The sequence below is a fragment of the Sebastes fasciatus genome, chromosome 3 (genome assembly GCF_043250625.1).
Source record: "Sebastes fasciatus isolate fSebFas1 chromosome 3, fSebFas1.pri, whole genome shotgun sequence".
Lineage (NCBI taxonomy): Eukaryota > Metazoa > Chordata > Actinopteri > Perciformes > Sebastidae > Sebastes > Sebastes fasciatus.
In genome coordinates this window covers 25,192,815-25,214,280 of record NC_133797.1, presented here as the reverse complement: position 1 = coordinate 25,214,280, position 21,466 = coordinate 25,192,815, and the positions used below count along the sequence as shown (strand labels likewise).

At 40.3% G+C, this 21,466-nt stretch overlaps 2 protein-coding genes and 1 long non-coding RNA gene across 5 annotated transcripts in view; 2 read left to right on the top strand and 1 right to left on the bottom strand.

Moving 5' to 3' along the window:
- The window catches only part of LOC141764535 (uncharacterized), a 256,854-nt gene that overhangs the window by 231,278 nt on the left and 4,110 nt on the right, over positions 1–21,466 (bottom strand). The window lies entirely within an intron of this gene.
- On the top strand, positions 11,276–15,319 carry LOC141764534 (E3 ubiquitin-protein ligase TRIM39-like). 2 transcript variants are annotated; one of them, XM_074629829.1, is made up of 2 exons: positions 11,276–11,684; positions 12,729–15,319. In XM_074629829.1, exon 2 carries the CDS (start codon positions 12,738–12,740, stop codon positions 14,379–14,381), a length of 1,644 nt encoding a protein of 547 aa, XP_074485930.1. In that variant the 5' UTR covers positions 11,276–11,684; positions 12,729–12,737; the 3' UTR covers positions 14,382–15,319. The 2 variants fall into 2 exon arrangements, with proteins under 2 accessions (XP_074485930.1, XP_074485931.1); XM_074629830.1 differs by lacking the exon at positions 11,276–11,684 and having other exon boundaries at positions 12,738–12,964; positions 13,001–14,381.
- On the top strand, positions 16,990–18,633 carry LOC141765298 (E3 ubiquitin-protein ligase TRIM39-like). 2 transcript variants are annotated; one of them, XM_074631359.1, is made up of 2 exons: positions 16,990–17,216; positions 17,253–18,633. In XM_074631359.1, the coding sequence occupies exons 1-2, from the start codon at positions 16,990–16,992 to the stop codon at positions 18,631–18,633; spliced, it is 1,608 nt and encodes a 535-aa protein (XP_074487460.1). The 2 variants fall into 2 exon arrangements, with proteins under 2 accessions (XP_074487460.1, XP_074487458.1); XM_074631357.1 differs by having other exon boundaries at positions 16,990–18,633.

Genomic DNA, 21,466 nt, shown 5'->3' with positions numbered 1-21,466 from the left:
CAGAATTTGGAGTATAAGCCTTGGCAGAGTACAGATATGTCAAACATACTTGAAAAGTTACCTACTCTTCAAGATGGAGCACATCCTTGGATTTCGAAGTTGGAAGAGATCATAGTGGGAGAGCAACCGGCCATGGGAGATATCAAGAGACTCTTGGCCAACCTCATTGGAGTTCATGGTATGGGAGAGATTCTACAGAAAGCTGGACTTAATCGATATGTGGGAACTGCTGTGAATGATTCAGAACTGTTTGCTGCACGTAGAGGTCAAGTGTGCAGGGCACTGAAAGAAACATTTCCGACAAATGTACATCCTGACAATATTTTTATTGAACCACTGGGACAAGAGGAAAACCCGAGGGCCTATGTGTCGAGAGTTCATCAAGTGTGGAGAAATGTCACAGGAAATGACCCGGATTTGAATCAAATGGAGCAGTCGATTTTGCGAACCAGAATACAGAAGGGGCTGCCCATGCCAGTGAGAAGCAAATTGGCAGAGGTGGTTGGTCTTGGAAGCATGGCAAAGAGGGTTTATACGGATCATATAGCCCACCAAGTGGAGCTGTATAGGAAAAAGGAAAATGATCAAAAAGACCAGGACCACGAGACCCCCAGGAAACTTAATCAAATACAACTGATGGATAACAAGAGGATGGAGAAGAAGCAGGCTCTGGTTATGCAGAATCAGGCTCCACTAAATCAACTAGTACCACAACCACAGCCGAACCAGGTTCAGCTCCAATCGTTCCAGCCACCGCCGGTGGTTCCAGTTGTCTCCTACCCACAGCCAGCCTTTGATCAAGCGCAGCCCTGGAGAGGAAGAGATCAAAGAAATTTCGGAAGAGGAGGAAGGTTTAATCCAAACTTTCAACAGCAATCAACCGAATGTTATACTTGTGGAAAACAAGGCCATTTCGCTCGCGAGTGCAACAGGCCCGGAGGAAACTTCGGAGGAAACTTCGGAGGAAACTTCGGAGGAAACTTCGGAGGAAACTTCAGAGGAAACTTCAGAGGAAACTCCAGAGGAGGATTCAGGGGCCAATCAAGGTCACCCAGAGGACCGGTGAACCCTTACAGGGGCCCGGAACCTGGTTACTAGGGGTGCCCGGAAGACTCGAGAGGGGGGTGTCAGCTGGTAGTATCAGGGCCGGAGGAAGATCCAACAATAGAGGTAAAAGTAAATAATCGTCCAGTGGAAGTGATGGCAGACAGCGGAGCTGCTTTTACCTGTATTCGGCCTGAAGATGCTATACATCTCCCCATGTCTGATCAATTGATACGGACAATCGGGTTCGAGGGAGTAAAACAGCTAGTTCCTCTCACTAAACCAATCGAGCTCAGCTATAAAAAGAAGAAGATTACGTTACCCATATTGGTATCAGAACATACACCTATTGCGCTTTTGGGAAGAGATGCTATGTGTAAATTGGGGTGTACAATAAAATGCACGCCAGACGGCTGTCTGGTGGAAATCCCAAACGAGAGGGTTCACCAATTATTGATGACAACAGAGACTGGAGCGTCTTCAGTATTTTGGATTGGAAATCTCAGTGCAGATTTTTTTGAGCCAGTTAAGTTGTGGGAAAAGTTTATCATCACAAATATGCCCGACGCAAAGCTTCCAGAGTATCCATTTCACTGCACGCTCCAGTATTTCAATGATGATGCTCAAATAAACGCAGAAGAATGGTTGAGTCAACAACCAAAACAAGTTCAACTAAATTCAGGCTGTATAATTTTGGGACCACAAGGAGCAGCTATGAAGATACACAAAAATGACTATTTGGACAAAGAGTTTGATATCGAGAAGAGTGTGCCACATGTGACCTTGTGGGTGCGTGAAGAACATACACCGAAGCAAGTGGGAGAAATGATGGCGGAGGCAGAAAAAGCTGTTTTTACACCAGTAACAGAAAATCTTGCCATCTGGACGAGTGAGGATCAGAGATTCATTAAGATTATGATCTCTGCTCAAGGAATAGGACAGCCACAAACTGTGCGAATGACACATGAATCCATCTGCAGTGCTAAGATGGACTCAGACTCAATGAGAGAAGAGATGCTACAACAAGTTCCAGAATGTTTGTGGGCTCGGCATAATACGGATATTGGACTTGTGAAGTCAGCTCAACCAGTGAGAGTTGAACTCCGACCAGGAGTCAAACCACCTTGGAAGAACCAGTATCCACTGAGTGAAGAGGCAATCCGAGGAATTGAACCACAGATTGAAGGACTTCTTAAGGCGGGGGTGTTAAAGATAACACAGGATCCCCAGAGCAACACGCCTTTGTTGCCGATAAAGAAGCCAGACGATTCATATCGCCTAACACATGATTTAAGAGCGGTCAATGAAGTGGTGATTGATTTTCCAGCAGAAGTGCCGGATCCACATACTTTGCTAGCCCAACTTCCGCCAAAAGCGACACATTTCACAGTGTTAGATTTATGTGGTGCGTTTTTCAGTGTTCCACTTAGTAGGGAAAGCCAAAGTTTATTTGGGTTCACGTACAATGGACAATCTTATGAGTATGAGAGACTGCCACAAGGATTCAAACATAGTCCTCACATTTTCAATAAAATAGTGAAAGACGATTTGGAGGGGATAGAGCAGGTAATAAAAAGCAATGTAATTCAATACGTGGACGACATCATCATTTGTTCACCAGATGAGGAGACATGTCATAAGGACTCAATTAAATTGCTACAAATACTGGCAGAGAAGGGTCACAAGGCCTCTCTGAAGAAACTGCAGTATTGTCAGGAGAAGGTAATTTATTTGGGTCAAACAATAACGCAGGGACGCAGAAGCATCTTGGATAGTCACGTGGAGGCTATTCGTAAGGCTCCAAAACCCAGAACAGTCCGAGAGATGATGACATTCCTTGGTATTGCAGGATATTCCTCAGCATGGGTTGAGGATTATGCTAGCTTGACGGGGCCTTTGAGAGCTATGATCAAAGATACTGGGAATGCTAAGTTACACTGTAATCTGTCCTGGACACACGATGGCCTTTTGGCATTTGAAACGACAAAAAAGAAGTTGCAAGAGGCTCCGGCGCTAGCAATTCCAGACTACTCTAAGAATTTTGTGTTATATGTATCTACTTCCATTGGGGCTAAATATGCATGTGCAGTTCTTTGTCAACCAACGGGTACGGGTACGAGTCCTCAACCTATTTCGTACTACTCCACGGCTTATTCAGAAGTAGAGCTAGGGTTACCACTGTGTTACAGAGCTATGGTGGGAGTTTCTCTAATGTACAATAAAGCATCCTCTGTAACAATGGGTTATCCAGTGACAATTCTTACACATCATAGTCTCAGAAATCTTTTGAATTATGGTAAGAACAACTTGACCATGTCTAGGCTCAGAGACTATCATAGGCTCTTAGAGCAGGAAGATGTTACCCTAGCAAGATGTGTTACGGTAAATCCAGCGGAGAATTTGCCAACCCCAGAAGACGGTGAGCCACACGATTGTGTTCATGAAGCAGAGAAATACTCTAGGCTTAGATCGGATTTACAAGCTCTCCCATTGCATGTGGTGGACTTGGAGTATTGGACTGATGGGTCTTGTTATCGTGTGGGCGATAAATTAAGGGCCGGCTATGCAATAGTAAAAGCCCAAGGAACTGGATTTGCAGTTGAGAAGGCTGAAGAGATACCACAGCCTGCATCTGCACAACTTGCTGAGCTGGTGGGGCTAACTGAAGCGTGTTTGTTGGCAGAAGGGAAGCGAGTGACGATATATACTGACTCTGCATATGCACATAATGTGTGCCACTTGTTCGGAGCAGTGTGGAAGAACCGAGGGTTTAAGAAAACGGATGGTTCGCCGATACAGCATCATGCCCAGATCATGAAATTGTTGCATGCTATGATGAAGCCTAAAGAAATAGCAATAGCTAAATGTGCTGCACATAAGAGGGATGCGTCAAGGGTTTCACAAGGGAATGGAGCGGCTGATGAAGCTGCAAAAGCAGTCACTGGAGCAGATAAATTGGGCAAAGTTCTTCTCGTCACGCATGAAGTGAACTTGGAAGACAAAATTACGCTCAAAGATGTGATTTTAATGCAGGAAGCTGCTCCTGAAATGGACAAACAGTTGTGGCTAGACCGAGGTGCCACCCGAGATTCTACTGGACTTTGGAGAAATCATGAAGGGCTGATACTATCACCTCCAGACCTGTTGGGTCTGATGATTCAGGAGGCGCATGGCTTAGCTCACGTTGCAAGGGGGGAAGTTAAGAGAAAGATCACGAAAGAGTATGGTTTTTGGGCACCATGTTTGCTTGAACAAATTGATTACGTCATAGGCAGGTGTACTATCTGTCTGAAAAACAATGTTCGGAGGGGAGTGCCGGTTCCTCCTGGCCACATCCCAACTCCAAGGGGTCCTATGCGTGAACTAGTTGTGGACTATGTTGACATGATAAAACCGATTGAAGGGAAAAGGTATATGCTAGTCGTGGTGGACAGATTTTCACGATGGCCTGAGGCTTGTCCAACGAAACGAAAAGATGCTCAATCGGTTGCCAAGTTCTTATGTAGAGAGGTCATAAGCAGGTGGGGACTTCCAGATCGAATATCCTCAGACAATGGGAAAGAGTTTGTGGATAAGACGGTGAAATTGATTTTGCAAAAACTAGGAATTAAACAACGCCTTGGGGCAGTTTACCGCCCGCAAAGTCAAGGAATCTGCGAGAGAATGAATGGTGTTCTGAAAAATCGTATTGTCAAAATATGCCAGCACACGGGGTTAAATTGGATAGCAGCACTTCCATTGGCGTTAATGGTATGTCGCTCTAGTGAGCTCCGCGATTTACATATGACACCTCATGAGTTGGTTACAGGAAGACTGATGCCAACGCCTTGTCTGCGGACAAGTGGGAAAGGTCCAAGTTTGGCCCTTTTAGAAGATGAAATGCAAACGTATGTTACATACATGGTTAATCTACATAAAAGAATATCCACATATGTGTCTGACAGGCAAACTAAGGAGGAGGTGCAGGAGAAGCTCGATGAGCAAAAAAGGATCACAGTGCAACCTGGAGACAAGGTGTTCGTGAAGGTGTTTAGACGGAAGTGGTATAACGAACGCCGTGAGGGACTGTTTGAAGTGGTTCGCAGTACTGGAACCGCGGTCCAGGTTAAGGGGTCTCCTACATGGTATCATTTATCACATTGTGTTAAAGCACCAAGTGAAGGGGCGCCACATTCACTGATTCAAGATGTTGAAGGCTTAAGAGAGCCCGAAGACAATGTGGAAGAACACACACCAGAGAGGGAGATGCATGAAAATCCCCAGAGTCAGAACTCAGAAGGAGAGATCACCCAGGTTGTGGACAATGTTGATGTTTCTGTACACATTCCTGATGATGCCAGAGATGACTCGGCAGTTGATGGACAGGACAGAAGATTTAGAGACATTGTCTTTCAACATGTCCCAGACCCAGCAGGACCTATTTCAGTTGCCTGCAAAGCGTCAGAGATATCAAAGGGCGGTGACTCCGCTGCAGGACAACCCAGGGATCCAGTTAGACCAAGGAGCCCGAGACCAGTTAGGAGAAGAGTCAAACCAGACCGTTATTAGAACCAGGGTTGAAGCAACCTTGGGAAAGTCAGTTCGGCTTCCATGTCAGTGTACAGAAGAAAATAGTGGTAAAGGGAAACTCAGAGTTCAGTGGGAAGATAGCCATGGTAAGATCCTAGATCTGTCAGAGACAGCACCATTAGGGAAATATACATTAGTTAATGACAAAAGGAGAGCGAAGGTTGAGGGAGACTGTAGTCTCTATGTATATAAGCCTCAACAGGAAGATCAAGGTGATTACAGGTGTTCTTTTTACGATCGACGTATTGGAAGTGAGCGGTCCGAGTTAGGATTTGTAGTTCGCGTGGTGTATCTAGTGATACTAGGGGGGAATAAAAGCATAGACCCCCAAGAGGTTGGGGAAACAAGAGAATTAACAACTATGACATCAACTCTCCAGATGAAAGCTGGACAGATGGAAGAGAAATCTACTCCTTCAATGGCAAAAGCTATTGGAAGTATAAATGCATCACATGTAACTACAAAGGCGCCTCAGGTGATATCTATAACATCACCTCCTTTGAGTACTGTGATCAGAGCTAGGTTAGGAGGAACAGTTTACCTTCCTTGTCAATGTGGGAGATGGAATAATGGAGGGAACTTGTTTCCCAAATGGGAAAATAGTCGTGGTGAAGATTTGTTGTTGACAAGACCTGACGATGACGTTGTGCCTCGTGGTCAGAGGAAGTATATTTTGTATAATGAGGTTAGGTGGATAAAAATTAAAGATGATTGTTCCCTTGTCCTGCGTAATGTTACCCGGGAAGACGAAGGAGAATACATGTGTTCTTATGAAGAACCGGAGTTCAAATTTGTTCCATATCATAATTATTGGATCAAAGGTCGTGTGACTCGTAGAGTGTCACTCCTGATAAAAGATTTGGGGCCTATTGAAGTTTCTATGGGTACTAAAGAAGTTCAGAAACAATTTACTACAGTAACCACTCCAAAGGTGATTAGTACACAGATAAAGCTTGTTACATTAGTTCCAAAAACAACTAAGAATGTTCATACACCTACTCTGGCTACTACTCTAGTTGTGACTTCAAAGGGGATGAATGCTACAACAGTGACGACATCCGTGGCATCTACGACATTTGTAAATACAACGCAGACATCTAATATGACATCTTGGACCTTTAAGGATGTGGTTAATTTAGTCGAGAAGCAAGTGTCAAAAATAGAGCCTAGCGTGAACAGAAGTAATGACATTGTTGAAGTTAGAGAACAGAGGATAGAAGAGAAGTATGTAGAGTCATCTATGACAGCCCAGAGGACTAGTTTAAACATAGATAAAACCTTTGTTGACTCTGATCAGACACCAGAGTACATGATGGATCATTACCATACAATACAAAAGAGAGACACTAAATGGAAGGCATTTGGGTTTGATCCTTCAGTGTTACAAATCGCAGACCCTTGGGCAGGTAGGAACTTATGGTTTCAGCAAGTAACCCACTCCGTAAGATCGGTTGTGAAAACGGATGGTCCGTGTCTGGTGAAAATCCGATCGCCAAGCTCATGGCCTTCGATTTTAGAGACTATACCAGAACCACTAACCACTATGTGTCAAAGTTATGCATTATCATGGCTCTTGTATCAACAGCAATCATCAGTGGATAAAGTGATGGCTTTAGCAATGAACCTTTTTAAGCCTAGATTGACTTGTTCTTGGTTGGCAGAATTACCATATGTAAATGTACTTGATCAGCATGAAGATATCAGAACAGCGGTCCCTGATATAATGGAGGTGACAGCAGTGGGAGCTACCAGCTGTTTTTGTTCAAATACAACTCATGAAGGGCCGGGAACGTTTATGGGGTTATCAGAGTGTGATAAATATATGATGGACTTGGGTAAAATGGAACGTGGGAATAGTAATGATTCGTATGAAGCATCTTTTCAGGTACCACAACACAAAGAGAAGACAATTTTAAGGGTACATAATCAGATATTGCCGGGGAATGTGACTATAGGGAATTTCAAGGATATTTGGTGGGTCTGTGGTAATAAGGCATACATATTTCTACCATATGGGTGGACAGGATGCTGTTATATGTCACTGTTGAAACTTCCATATGAGGTTCTTACTATCCAGAAGGGAGTAGGGCCAGAGGGGGTCCAATCTGATGTCGCTTCAAGTAGTAGGAGAAAACGTGAGTTGGCACAGTTTCACAAGTTGGAATCCTACCATTGGAGAATAAGTTTAGGAGAGAAGTGGGGTATAGGATTATTTCCATGGTATGGGGTGGCATTCTTGGCAGATCACATCGACAACATTACCTACACCTTGCAAGGCTTTGCGAACGAAACCATAAGAGGTTTCGAATTGTTGTCAAACACCCAGAGAAGTCACAGACTGACGTTGCTGAAACATGACATGGCTCTTGATTATATTTTGGCCAAACAAGGGGGCTTATGTGTTGCTTTAAATTTAACAGGAGATGCCTGCTACACTTTGATTCCTGATAGTTCTGATAATATGACTAGTGTCATAGGGGCATTGAAGCTCATAAGAGATGCGTTTGGCCCATCAGAAGACGCGGGATGGTCTGCAAATGCTTGGTTGCAGGATAAATTGGGGCCACTAGGAGCAGTGTTAGTTCAGGTTTTGGTAGCGCTCGTTCTGGCGTTGTGTGTGATGTTTTGTTTTTGCACGCTGTTGTTGACCTTTGCAAAGGCTATGATAATTAGATGGGTTGGAGTTGTGCTGCCCGGCGAGCAAACGCTGATGCCATTATTACACGAAGCTGACACGGACGTGGACGAGGATGACGCAATAAAGATCGAATTGGTGGAGGAATATCCATTTTAAATATCTCATATGATTATAATCCTATTATTTACCTCTGTTTTTGCTTGCGTAGTTTGTAGTGTTGATTTTGTTTTGCTCTTTCGAGACTTTGTTTAGTCTCGAAGGGGGGATATGGCAACAAAGGAACAATATGATTTCTAATTTCACATTTTGACTTATATGATTTCTAATTTCACATTTTGACTTATATGATTTCTAATTTCACATTTTGACTTATAGAAGTGCTCTTATATGATTTCTAATTTCACATTTTTACTTATAGAAGTGTTCTTATTCTGTGTTTGATGTTTTAATTTGTATCTGTTATGTATGCAAAAGATACTGGTTTTCTTTTCTTTCATTCTAGAACATATTGGGGGAAGACCACTGTGAGGGTGGTAGATTGTCAGGGACTCCGATGGGCTGAATGGATTCAGACACTTCAAACATGAAAATACGAATGGCCTGAAGAACTCTGAACGTGGACTGGCGATACAACATCCAGAGTCAAGACGTCATCGATACTATACCGGAGTCAAGGCTGCTGAGAAACTGCAGCGTTATATAGTCTTATGTCTTCTCTTAGATGTTACATTAGTATTCTTAAAAATTAATTGTCTTTTTTGTGTATTACATGCTTGGCAAGTGATGGTTTCTAAATATAATGGGACCTCAGATGTTTTCTTTTTCTCGATGTTTAGGGACAGTGGGGTAGGCAGGAAAAGGTCCATAGAAAGGTGCGATGGGTCGACCAGCCTGACTTTGGACATTGTCTTGTTTTAATTTGCTGAGAGTTCCATATGTATTTTCTTAAATCATTTCCATACACAAATTGCTAAATTTCCTCATTTCAGTGTTATGAAGTTCTACGTATGGTCGCCTTGGCAGAGGGACCGTGAGAGAATTTTCCTGTCTACATTGTTCAATGGATATTTCAAGAAAGATTAGCTGCCTGACAGGTTTTTCACTCTCACTTTTAGACTCCATACAGTTGTTTCAATGGTAAAAAGGGCGGGTTGTTAAATTTGTCATGTTGAATACACCTGTATGTCTCTTCTTTTATTTTTTCGAGACTTTGTGTAAGTCTCGAAGGGGGGAATATGTGGTATATTTTCAAGTCTTGCACATGACCGAGAGGCCATAAGGGTAAACACATGGGTAAGAATCATAAGTGGAGAATATGGTCACAAGATATGACATGGGGCTGAAAGATAAATATGTAGGACAAAGGAGCCATGCATGGTTATGTAGGACAAAGGAGCCATGCATGGTTATACGCTCAGCTCAGCTGTTACATGCCATGGACCCGATATAAGGAGGCGCTTTGAGCTCCGAAGGAAGGACTTTCAGATTCGACTTGAGACCTCCGGGCGCTCTAGACGCCCGTATGACATGTGTTGCTTGTTTGTAATAAACTCTATTATATCAGCAAGAACAGTGTCCTCGGAGCATCCTTCATCATCACTTCAACAGCACTGTCGCAGAAAAGATACGACAAGTACAAAGCTTTTGATGTCCGTACAGTCAGTCTCTCTCTGAAGTCTCGGCCTCAGAAGGTGGGGGTGTTTGTGGATTATGAGGAGCGTCTGGTCTCCTTTTATGACGTAGATGCTGCAGCTCTTATCTACTCCTTTACTGGCTGCTGCTTCACTGAGAAACTCCTCCCATTCTTCTGTCCTTGTCTTAATGACCGTGGAAAAAACTCTGCCCCTCTGATCATCTCTCCTGTCAATCAAGCTGAGTAGACTGATGATATTTAAATGAAAAGGTTCACTGTCATATAACAGAACAAATATACATATTCAGTGGCAATATACAATGTAAACCTGTTGTCTTCAGAATTAATCTTCAGGGCTGTTTTTCTGACACCATGAAAAGTCGACTGTTTAGAGATATGTGGTTCTCACAGGACAGCGACGCTACAAACATATGATGATCTCATAGACCATGATGCATTGCTATAGATTAAACTAACCAACAGTATATAAAGGAGTTAAAATTAGCACAACCTTAAACATCTACAGCAGTAAAATGCAACATACACATTAAGGTAGCAGTCATATTAATCCAGAAACATCAGATATAATAGTAAAGCACTGACAGGGAACATTTTACTGCACAATCAACACTTTTAATTTTCATACGTTAAGTACATTTTTCTGATAAAGACAACCACTCATTTTCAAAAGTTACTCTTGTGTAGTCTTTCTGTGATTAATTAAGTGCTGAATAAATTAGCTAATTAATTTATCAATCAACAGAAAAAATAATCTGCAAATGTTAATCAATTAATTGTTTATGTACTTTTTTAAAGCAAAAATGTCAAAAATTCACAGATTACAGCCTCTCTGCTGGTTTCTGGGTCTTCTATCATATTAAACAAAATATCGTTGGATTATTATAAATCATAATGGGCATTTGTGACTTTTGTTTCTGATATTTTATGCACCAAGAGATTAATCAATAATGAAAATAATTGTTAGTTGCAGCATTAGAGCTTTAATTCTGTTTTATAGGCCTACATCTTTTCAGCTGTTGTTGGGTTTTGAACATTTAATTAGCATTAAGTGAATGACTAATGGTCTTTATTTTTAATAGTTATTCAGTCATCTGGTTATTGAGTTTTAATGTCTAATATGCATTTATGTTGTTATTAATTTAATCAGTCATCACTGCAATAAAATCTTGTGCAGAAGAAGAAACTTTTTGTGTGAGTGTTTTATTTTGAAACTGGAGTCTTGTCCACAAAGTCACAAAGGTTTTCACAGGTTGGATGTGTTTCTCAACTGTGGCCACTAGATGTGAGCATGACAACACACATCAGAGGGAGGAGAGTGTGTTAAAGGCATGCACAGACTGCACACACCACTCAACTTCCTGGTGTGATTCAGCAACAACTAATAGGAACGAAGCAAATACAAGAATTACATGAGAAGGTTAGAACATTACAGGACAAACAGTGAGCTGAAATCTGGACAGACAGTATGATTGTTGCAGAGCTGTAGAGGACTGTAAAGTGGCTGCTGGTTTCTGCTGACCCTAAGATGTATTCTTACATGTGGGATTGACTTTTATTTTGTGAAAACTGTCCTGGTGGAGGAAACACATCCTCACAAACAGAGATGCTGTAAGAGGTGGAGCAACACTGGAAGGAGGAGAGCTTCAACGTCACATTACAGAAATGAAACTGCATGTTTGTCAGAGAGCTGCAGTCGAGACAAGTCTCTGTGTTTCTGTCTAAAGAAATATTAAACTGAGTTCATCAGGTCTTTCTCAACAACAACAGACTCAAATACTGGTGAGTGCAGCTGATAATATTTACTGTGTTTCAACAACCAGCATTAACACAAAACTTACAACTCTAATCAAACAGGTAGTTACACTTTTCATTTCATACTGACCAGTGTTGGTACTCTCTTATTAACATGTGTGTATCTGCCGGTATCAGCAATCTCTTGCAAGTTATTCCTATTTATTCATTATTTCTTTAAGCATGTTAAACTGTGTCAGTCATAATCAGTTGTGATTTTATTGATATATATACTTGGGCTATATGCATCTTCTATAGTAGGCCTATAATACTCCAATAATATTCACACTGGAACATTATAGGGTTAAGATGAGTGTTAATAGCTGTGTTATTTGTAGCCTTCAGCATCTCTCTATAATATAATATAGGATGTCTATAGGCTGGAATCAACAGCAGCCAGACAGACAGGCAGGTATACATGCAGAGCTGAGGTGTGTGAGCTCTTCATTCAGATTTTAGGAGCAGAGTTCCAGTCAGGATGCTTTTTGACTTAAATCTACGCATTTTACATCATTATGTACCATTATTATTACTAGTTAAATGATTATTTACTATTTATCACAGCCTCCTTCTGAACATTTAATTCTTCTGGAAATGTTTGTCCTTTAAAATCGTATTCAGAAAACCTTTAATGTTTCATTAATTATATTTGTTCACAATAATTTTAATTTTTTTTTAAAGTTATGACAAACAGTTCACTAATTATTTTACAAAAAGGATGTGAACATGATATGGAGAGGGCAGAGGAGAGGACAGGCAGCTTTTGAGAAGCTCCGGTACGCATGAAAAAGTCACAGTACGCCAAGGAGTAAAATGTAGAAGTGCCGGTACGGTGTACCGCTGCGTACCGGCCCACTTCGAGCACTGATAATGACACTTGTCAGATGGACATCTCAGTTAAATGAAACATACCTATGAATTCAAAATAATGTTTGTCACTATTGCAGTAATCATACTTTGATATTTGTTTCATACAAATGATTAATACATGTGCAACAAAACATTTTATAATACTTTCACTTTTGTTCTCAGTGGGTAGACATGGCTGCTGCCAGCAATCTGCAATCTGAAGATCAGTTTCTGTGCTCCATCTGTCTGGATGTGTTTACTGATCCAGTCGCTATACCATGTGGACACAACTTCTGCAAAAACTGCATCACTGAACACTGGAATACTAGTGACAGGTGCCAGTGTCCCATTTGTAAAGAGGCTTTTACCACAAGACCTGATTTGAGGGTCAACACTTTGTTCTCAGAGATGATTCTTCAGTTCAGACAGTCAGCTCAACAGAAAACCAGCAGCAGCAGCTCAGAGCAACAAGTGTCCAAACCAGGAGAAGTTCCCTGTGACTTCTGCACTGGAACCAAACTGAAGGCCCTGAAGCCCTGCCTGGTGTGTCTGGCCTCCTACTGTGAGACTCACCTGGAGCCTCATCTGACAGCTTCACGTCTGAAAAGACATCAGCTGATCGACCCTGTGGAGAACCTGGAAGACAAGATGTGTATGAAGCACGATAAACCTCTGGAGCTGTTCTGTAAGACCGACCAGACATGTGTCTGCATGCTCTGCCATGTTGTAGACCACAAGATGCATGATGTTGTTCCTCTGAAAGAAGAATATAAAGAAAAGAAGGCCGAGCTGGGGAAGACAGAGGCTGGAATCCAGCAGATGATCCAGAAGAGACGACTGAAGATTCAGGAGATCAAACACTCAGTCGACCTCAGTGAGGAAGATGCAGACAGAGAGATAGCAGAAGGTGTTCAGGTCTTCACTGCTCTGAAGGAGTCTGTTGAGAGAGGCCAGGCCAATCTCATCGACACGATCAAAGAGAAGCAGAAAAAAACAGATAGACAGGCCGGAGCTTTCATCAAAGAGCTGGAAAAGGAAATCTCTGAGCTGACGAAGAGAAGGACTGAAGTGGAGAAGCTCTCACGCTCTGAAGACCAACTCCATCTTCTCCAGAGTTTCCAGTCCCTGAAAGCTGCTCCACCCACCAAGGACTGGACAGAGGTCAGCGTCCGTACATCATCATATGAGGGGACAGTGTTGAAAGCTGTGGCACAGCTGGAGGAGACACTCAATAAAGAGATGAAGAAGCTGCTTGAAGATGAGCTGAAGAGGGTCCAGCAGTATGCAGTGGATGTGACAGTTGATCCTGATACAGCTAATCCCTACCTCATCCTGTCTGATGATGGGAAACAAGTGAATGACAGTGATGTGAAGAAGAATCTCCCAGAAAACCCAGAGAGATTTTCTAATTATGTTTTTATTTTAGGAAAGCAGAGTTTCTCTTCAGGCAGATTTTACTTTGAGGTTCAAGTTAAAGGAAAGACTGAATGGACTTTAGGAGTGGCCAGAGAGTCGATCAACAGGAAGGGAGTCATCACACGGAGACCACAGAATGGTTACTGGACGATATGGTTGAAAAATGGAAATGAGTACAAAGCTCTTGCTGGCCCTGATGTCAGTCTCTCTCTGAAGTCTCGGCCTAAGAAGGTGGGGGTGTTTGTGGATTATGAGGAGGGTCTGGTCTCCTTTTATGACGTAGATGCTGCAGCTCTTATCTACTCCTTTACTAGCTGCTGCTTCACTGAGAAACTCTTCCCATTCTTCTGTCCTGGTCTTAATTATGGTGATAAAAACTCTGCCCCTCTGATCATCTCTCCTGTCAATCAAGCTGAGTAGACTGATGATATTTAAATGAAAAGGTTCACTGTCATATAACAGAACAAATATACATATTCAGTGGCAATATACAATGTAAACCTGTTGTCTTCAGAATTAATCTTCAGGGCTGTTTTTCTGACACCATGAAAAGTTGACTTTTTAGAGATACGTGGTTCTCACAGGACAGCGACGCTACAAACATATGATGATCTCATAGACCATGATGCATTGCTGTAGATTAAACTAGCCAACAGTATATAAAGGAGTTAAAATTAGCAAAACCTTAAACATCTACAGCAGTGAAATGCAACATACACATTAATGTAGCAGTAATATTAATCCAGAAACATCAGATATAATAGTAAAACATTGACAGGGAACATTTTACTGCACAATCAACACTTTTACTTTTAATACGTTAAGTAAATTTTTCTGATAAAGACAACCACTCAGCTTCAAAAGTTACTCTGTGTACTCTTTCTGTGATTAATTAAGAGCTGAATAAATTAGATAATTAATTTATCAATCAACAGAAAAATGAATCTGCAAATATTTATCAATTATTTTGTAATTTTACAAATTCCTGCTTCTCAAATGTGATTATTTGATGGTTTTTGGGTCTTCTATCATATTAAATCAAATATCTTTGGATAATTATAAATCATAATGGGCATTTGTGACTTTTTTTCTGATATTGTATGCACAAAGAGATTAATCAATAATGAAAATAATTGTTAGTTGCAGCATGAGAGCTTTAATTCTGTTTTATAGGCCTACATCTTTTCAGCTGTTGTTGGTTTTAAACATTTAATTAGCATTAAGTGAATGATTAATGGTCTTTATTTTTACTAGTTATACAGTCATCTGGTGATTGGGTTTTCATTTTTAATATGCATTTATGTTGTTATTCATTTAGTCAGTCATCACTGCAATAAAATCCTGTGCAGAAGAAGAAACTTTTTGTTTGAGTGTTTTATTTTGAAACTGGAGTCTTGTCCACAAAGTCACAAAGGTTTTCACAGGTTGGATGTGTTTCTCAACTTTGGCCACTAGATGTGAGCATGACAACACACATCAGAGGGAGGAGAGTTTGTTAAAGGCATGCACAGACTGCACACACCACTCAACTTCCTGGTCTGATTCAGCAACAACTAATAGGAACGAAGCAAATACAAGAATTACATGAGAAGGTTAGAACATTACAGGACAAACAGTGAGCTGAAATCTGGACAGACAGTATGATTGTTGCAGAGCTGTAGAGGACTGTAAAGTGGCTGCTGGTTTCTGCTGACCCTAAGATGTATTCTTACATGTGGGATTGACTTTTTATTTGTGAAAACTGTCCTGGTGGAGGAAACACATCCTCACAAACAGAGCTGCTGTAAGAGGTGGAGCAACACTGGAAGGAGGAGAGCTTCAACGTCACATTACAGAAATGAAACTGCATGTTTGTCAGAGAGCTGCAGTCGAGACAAGTCTCTGTGTTTCTGTCTAAAGAAATATTAAACTGAGTTCATCAGGTCTTTCTCAACAACAACAGACTCAAATACTGGTGAGTGCAGCTGATAATATTTACTGTGTTTCAACAACCAGCAATAACACAAAACTTACAGCTCTAATCAAACAGGAAGTTACACTCTTAATTTCATATTGACCAGTGTTGGTACTCTCTTATTCACATGTTGTGTGTATCTGCCGGTATCAGCAATCTCTTGCGACTTATTCCTATTTATTCATAATTTCTTTAAGCATGTTAAACTGTGTCAGTCATAATCAGTTGTGATTTTATTGCTATATATACTTGGGCTATATGCATCTTCTATAGTAGGCCTATAATACTCCAATAATATTCACACTGGAACATTATAGGGTTAAGGTGGTGTGTCTGTATATAGTGTTAATACTTAAAGTGCTGTCCTGTGTTATTTGTAGCCTTCAGCATCTCTCTATAATATATTATAGGATGTCTATAGGCTGGAATCAACAGCAGCCAGCCAGACAGGCAGGTATACATGCAGAGCTGAGGTGTGTGAGCTCTTCATTCAGGTTTTAGGAGCAGAGTCCCAGTCAGGATGCTTTTTGACTTAAATCTACGCATTTTACATCATTTTGGACCATTATTATTACTAGCTAAATGATTATTCTCATTATTTATCACAGCCTTCTTCTGAACATTTAATTCTTCTGGAAATGTTCGTCCTTTAAAATCGTATTCTATAAATCAGAAAAGTCAGAAAACTTTTAATGTTTCATTAATTTTATTTGTTCACAATTAAGTTATGACAAACAGTTCACTAATTATTTTACAAAAAGGAGGTGAACATGATATGGAGAGGTCAGAGGAGAGTACAGGCAGCTTGTGAGATGCTGCCTGGAGCTGAAGCTGCCAAGGAATAAAATGTAGAAGTGCTGGTACGGTGTACCGCTGCGTACCGGCCCACTTCGAGCACTGATGATGACACTTGTCAGATGGACATCTCAGTTAAATGAAACATACCTATGAATTCAAAATAATGTTTCTCACTATTGCAGTAATCATACTTTGATATTTGTTTTATAGAAATAATTGATAAATGTGATCTAAAATATTTTATAATACTTTCCCTTTTGTTCTCAGTGTATAGACATGGCTGCTGCCAGCAATCTGCAATATGAATATCAGTTTCTGTGCTCCATCTGTCTGGATGTGTTCACTGATCCAGTCAGTATACCATGTGGACATAACTTCTGCAAAAACTGCGTCAATGAACACTGGAATACTAGTGACAGGTACCTGTGTCCCATGTGTAAAGAGGATTTTGCCATAAGACCTTATTTAAAGGTCAACACCTTCATCTCTGAGATGGTTGTTCAGTTCAGACAGTCAGCTCAACAGAAATCCACCAGCAGCAGCTCAGAGCAACAAGTGTCCAAACCAGGAGAAGTTCCCTGTGACGTCTGCACTGGAACCAAACTGAAGGCCCTGAAGTCCTGCCTGGTGTGTCTGGCCTCCTACTGTGAGACTCACCTGGAGCCTCATCTGACAGCTTCACGTCTGAAAAGACATCAGCTGATCGACCCTGTGGAGAACCTGGAAGACAGGATGTGTACGAAGCACGATAAACCTCTGGAGCTGTTCTGTAAGACCGACCAGACATGTGTCTGCATGCTCTGCCATGTTCTAGACCACAAGATGCATGATGTTGTTCCTCTGAAAGAAGAATATAAAGAAAAGAAGGCGGAGCTGGGGAAGACAGAGGCTGAAATTCAGCAGATGATCCAGAAGAGACGACTGAAGATTCAGGAGATCAAACACTCAGTTGACCTCAGTGAGGAAGATGCAGACAGAGAGATAGCAGAAGGTGTTCAGGTCTTCACTGCTCTGAAGGAGTCTGTTGAGAGAGGCCAGGCCAATCTCATCGACACGATCAAAGAGAAGCAGAAAACAACAGAAAAACAGGCCGGAGCTTTCATCAAAGAGCTGGAACAGGAAATCTCTGAGCTGACGAAGAGAAGGACTGAAGTGGAGCAGCTCTCACGCTCTGAAGACCAACTCCATCTTCTCCAGAGTATCCAGTCCCTGAAAGCTGCTCCAGCCACCAAGGACTGGACAGAGGTCAGCGTCCGTCCATCATATGAGGGGACTGTGGTGAAAGCTGTGGCTCAGCTGGAGGAGACACTCAATAAAGAGATAAAGAAGCTGCTCGCTGAGGCTGAGCTGAAGAGGATCCAGCAGTATGCAGTGAATGTGACACTTGATCCTGATACAGCTCATCCTGATCTCATCCTGTCTGATGATGGGAAACAAGTGAATCATGGTGATGTGAGGAAGAATCTCCCAGACAACCCAGAGAGATTTTCTTATTGTGTTTGTGTTTTCGGAAAGCAGAGTTTCTCTTCAGGCAGGTTTTACTTTGAGGTTCAAGTTAAAGGAAAGACTAACTGGGACTTAGGAGTGGCCAGAGAGTCGATCAACAGGAAGGGAAGCATTAGACTTAACCCTCAGAATGGTAACTGGATTATATGGTTGAGAAATGGAAATGAGTACAAAGCTCTTGCTGGGCCTTCAATTCTTCTCTCTCTGAAGTCTCAGCCTCAGAAGGTGGGGGTGTTTGTAGATTATGAGGAGGGTCTGGTCTCCTTTTATGACGTAGATGCTGCAGCTCTTATCTACTCCTTTACTGGCTGCTGCTTCACTGAGAAACTCTTCCCATACTTCTGTCCTTATCGTAATAATGGTGGTAAAAACTCTGCCCCTCTGATCATCTCTCCTGTCAATCAAGCTGAGTAGACTGATGATATTTAAATGAAAAGGTTCACTGTCATATAACAGAACAAATATACATATTCAGTGGCAATATACAATGTAAACCTGTTGTCTTCAGAATTAATCTTCAGGGCCATTTTTCTGACACAATGAAAAGTCGACTGTTTAGAGATACGTGGTTCTCACAGGACAGCAACGCTAAAAACTAACGATGATCTTATAGACCATCATGCATTGCTGTAGATTAAACTAGCCAACAGTATATAAAGGAGTTAAAATGAACACAACCTTAAACATCTACAGCCGTAAAATGCAACATACCCATTAATGCAGCAGTAATATTAATCCAGAAACATCAGATATAATAGTAAAACACTGACAGGGAACATTTTACTGCACAATCAATACTTTTGTTTTTCAAACGTTAAGTACATTTTTCTGATAAGGACAGCCAATCAGCTTCAAAAGTTACTCTTGAGTACTCTTTCTGTGAGCAATTAAGAGCTGAATAAATTAGTTAATTAATTATCAATCAACAGAAAAATGAATCTGCAAATATTTATCAATTAATTATGTAATTTCACAGATTCCAGCTTCTCAAATGTTATTCAGTTATTCAGTCATCTGGTTATTGAGTTTTAATATCTAATGTGCATTTATGATGTTATTCATTTAATCAGTCATTACATTTGTTATTTTATCTAGGTCTCTGGGCTATCTTTTTTCTTTTTTTATCATGTTAAAACATGAATTATACTTCATATAATCTACTTCACACCAGCCTATACAGAGAATATAGGCTATCACACAGTTTACGTCTCTTTTTCAGGAGGTCTACAAATATTATTTTTCTCTTTAAAGTTACTTAAAGGATCAATTTAAGGACAATCGGAGTCTAACAGATTTACAACCTAATGTGATTGGATTGAATTGGATGATACAGCAATATTCTAATTATTGTATGCGTAAAATGTGTTGGTTTTTGACACAATTACCCAAAGAGCAAATTATGAACAAACTAGAATTCTGAAATCTTGTGGTTTTCTCAAAAAAATGTTTAAATAAAATGGAGAGAAGTTTAGATGGGTGACATGTTTTTATAGTATTTTGACATGAAAGAAAAAGTCACAATAATTGTGGCACAATTACAGAAATAAAGTTTGTTGAGACCACGAATGTTTATGGTATTATATCGCTAATTTCTCTGTGTGATATTTTAAACTTCTGGTTTAGAGATTTTTTACCTCGAGCAAACAAATCTCAGCGACCATTGTACTTTTACTTTTTTTTTTTTAAATTGAAAAAGAACCATACTCAAAAGGAGTAGGCTAGTTAACGATCAATTTAATTAAAAAGGATATAGAAAAAAACAAATTAAATATACAAATAAAGAAATCATAAATAACGAGATGCAGTGTTCTGACTTATTCAGATGACTAATGATGTATCAAGTCTGACAATTTTGTCATATCAAATCCGATATAGGTGTTGGTAAGGAGTCCATATAGGTTAAATAGGGTTGCCAAATCTTCAGAAAGGTGTTGTATTCATTTCTCAGGATATATGTGATATTTTCAAGTGGAATGCAGATGTTCATTTCCAGAAGCCATCTATATATGAGGAGATGGCAATCAGACTTCCAAGTAATTGCTATACACTTCCCGGCGATGCATAAAGCTATTTCTAAAAAAACAATTTTTTAAGTTTCTTAAAAGGTGTACTAATGACTGTGAAATTCCCTAATAAGCAAATTTGAGGATCCAATGGGAAGGTAAATCCTGTAAGCAAGTAAGTAACTAAGTAAAGAGTCGCTTAAAACAGTCCAGAGATTCAGCAGCTCTAATAGATTGGTGGAGGTGATTCCAGAGAGTTGGGGCTAAGACAGAAAAGGCCCGATCACCTTTTGTTTTGAAGTTTGAGCGGGGGATGGATAAAAGGCAGAGATTCTTGTCATTATGACATAGCAGTCTTGTCATAATGTCCGAGAAGTCTATTGTACTTTTACTTTGAAATGTAAGCCCTTTTTCCTGTCTTAGAAAACCTTTCTGGTGACGTTATTTTGAAAGGTGTAACCAGAAGGTGTATGGTAGTATTCTAGTAATATTAGGACTTTTTTTTTCGTAAAGTTATGACTTTATTCTCGTATTACGACTTTTTTCCTCGTAAAGTTATGACTTTATTTTAGTAATATTACGACTTTTTTTTCGTAAAGTTATGACTTTATTCTCGGAATACAACTTTTTTCCTCGTAAAGTTCTGACTTTATTCTCATTATATTACGACTTTTTTTTCGTAAAGTTATGACTTTATTCTAGTAATACGACTTTTTTTGCTTAAAGTTACGACTTTATTCTTGTAATAGGACTTTTCTCGTAAATTTCGGACTTTATTCTAGTAATATTACGACTTTTTTTTCGTAAAGTTATGACTTTATTCTCGTAATATTACGACTTTTTTTTCGTAAAGTTATGACTTTATTCTCGTAATATTACGACTTTTTTTTCGTAAAGTTATGACTTTATTCTCGTAATGTTACAAATTTTTTTCTCGTAAAGTTATGACTTAATTCTCGTAATAATACGACTTTTTCTCGTAAAGTTATGACTTTATGCTCGTAATATGACTTTTTTTCCCGTAAAGTTATGACTTTATTCTCGGAATATTACGACTATGGTGTAAGGTCTAAGACCTGCTATATATATAAAGCGTCTCGAGATAACTTCTGTTTTGACGCTATATACAAATAAATTTAATTTAATTGAATAGTTGTAACCGGAAGCTGTGTGGTAGTTTAACCGGAAGCTGTATGGTAGTTTAACCGGAAGCTGTGTGGTAGTATAACCGGAAGCTGTGTGGT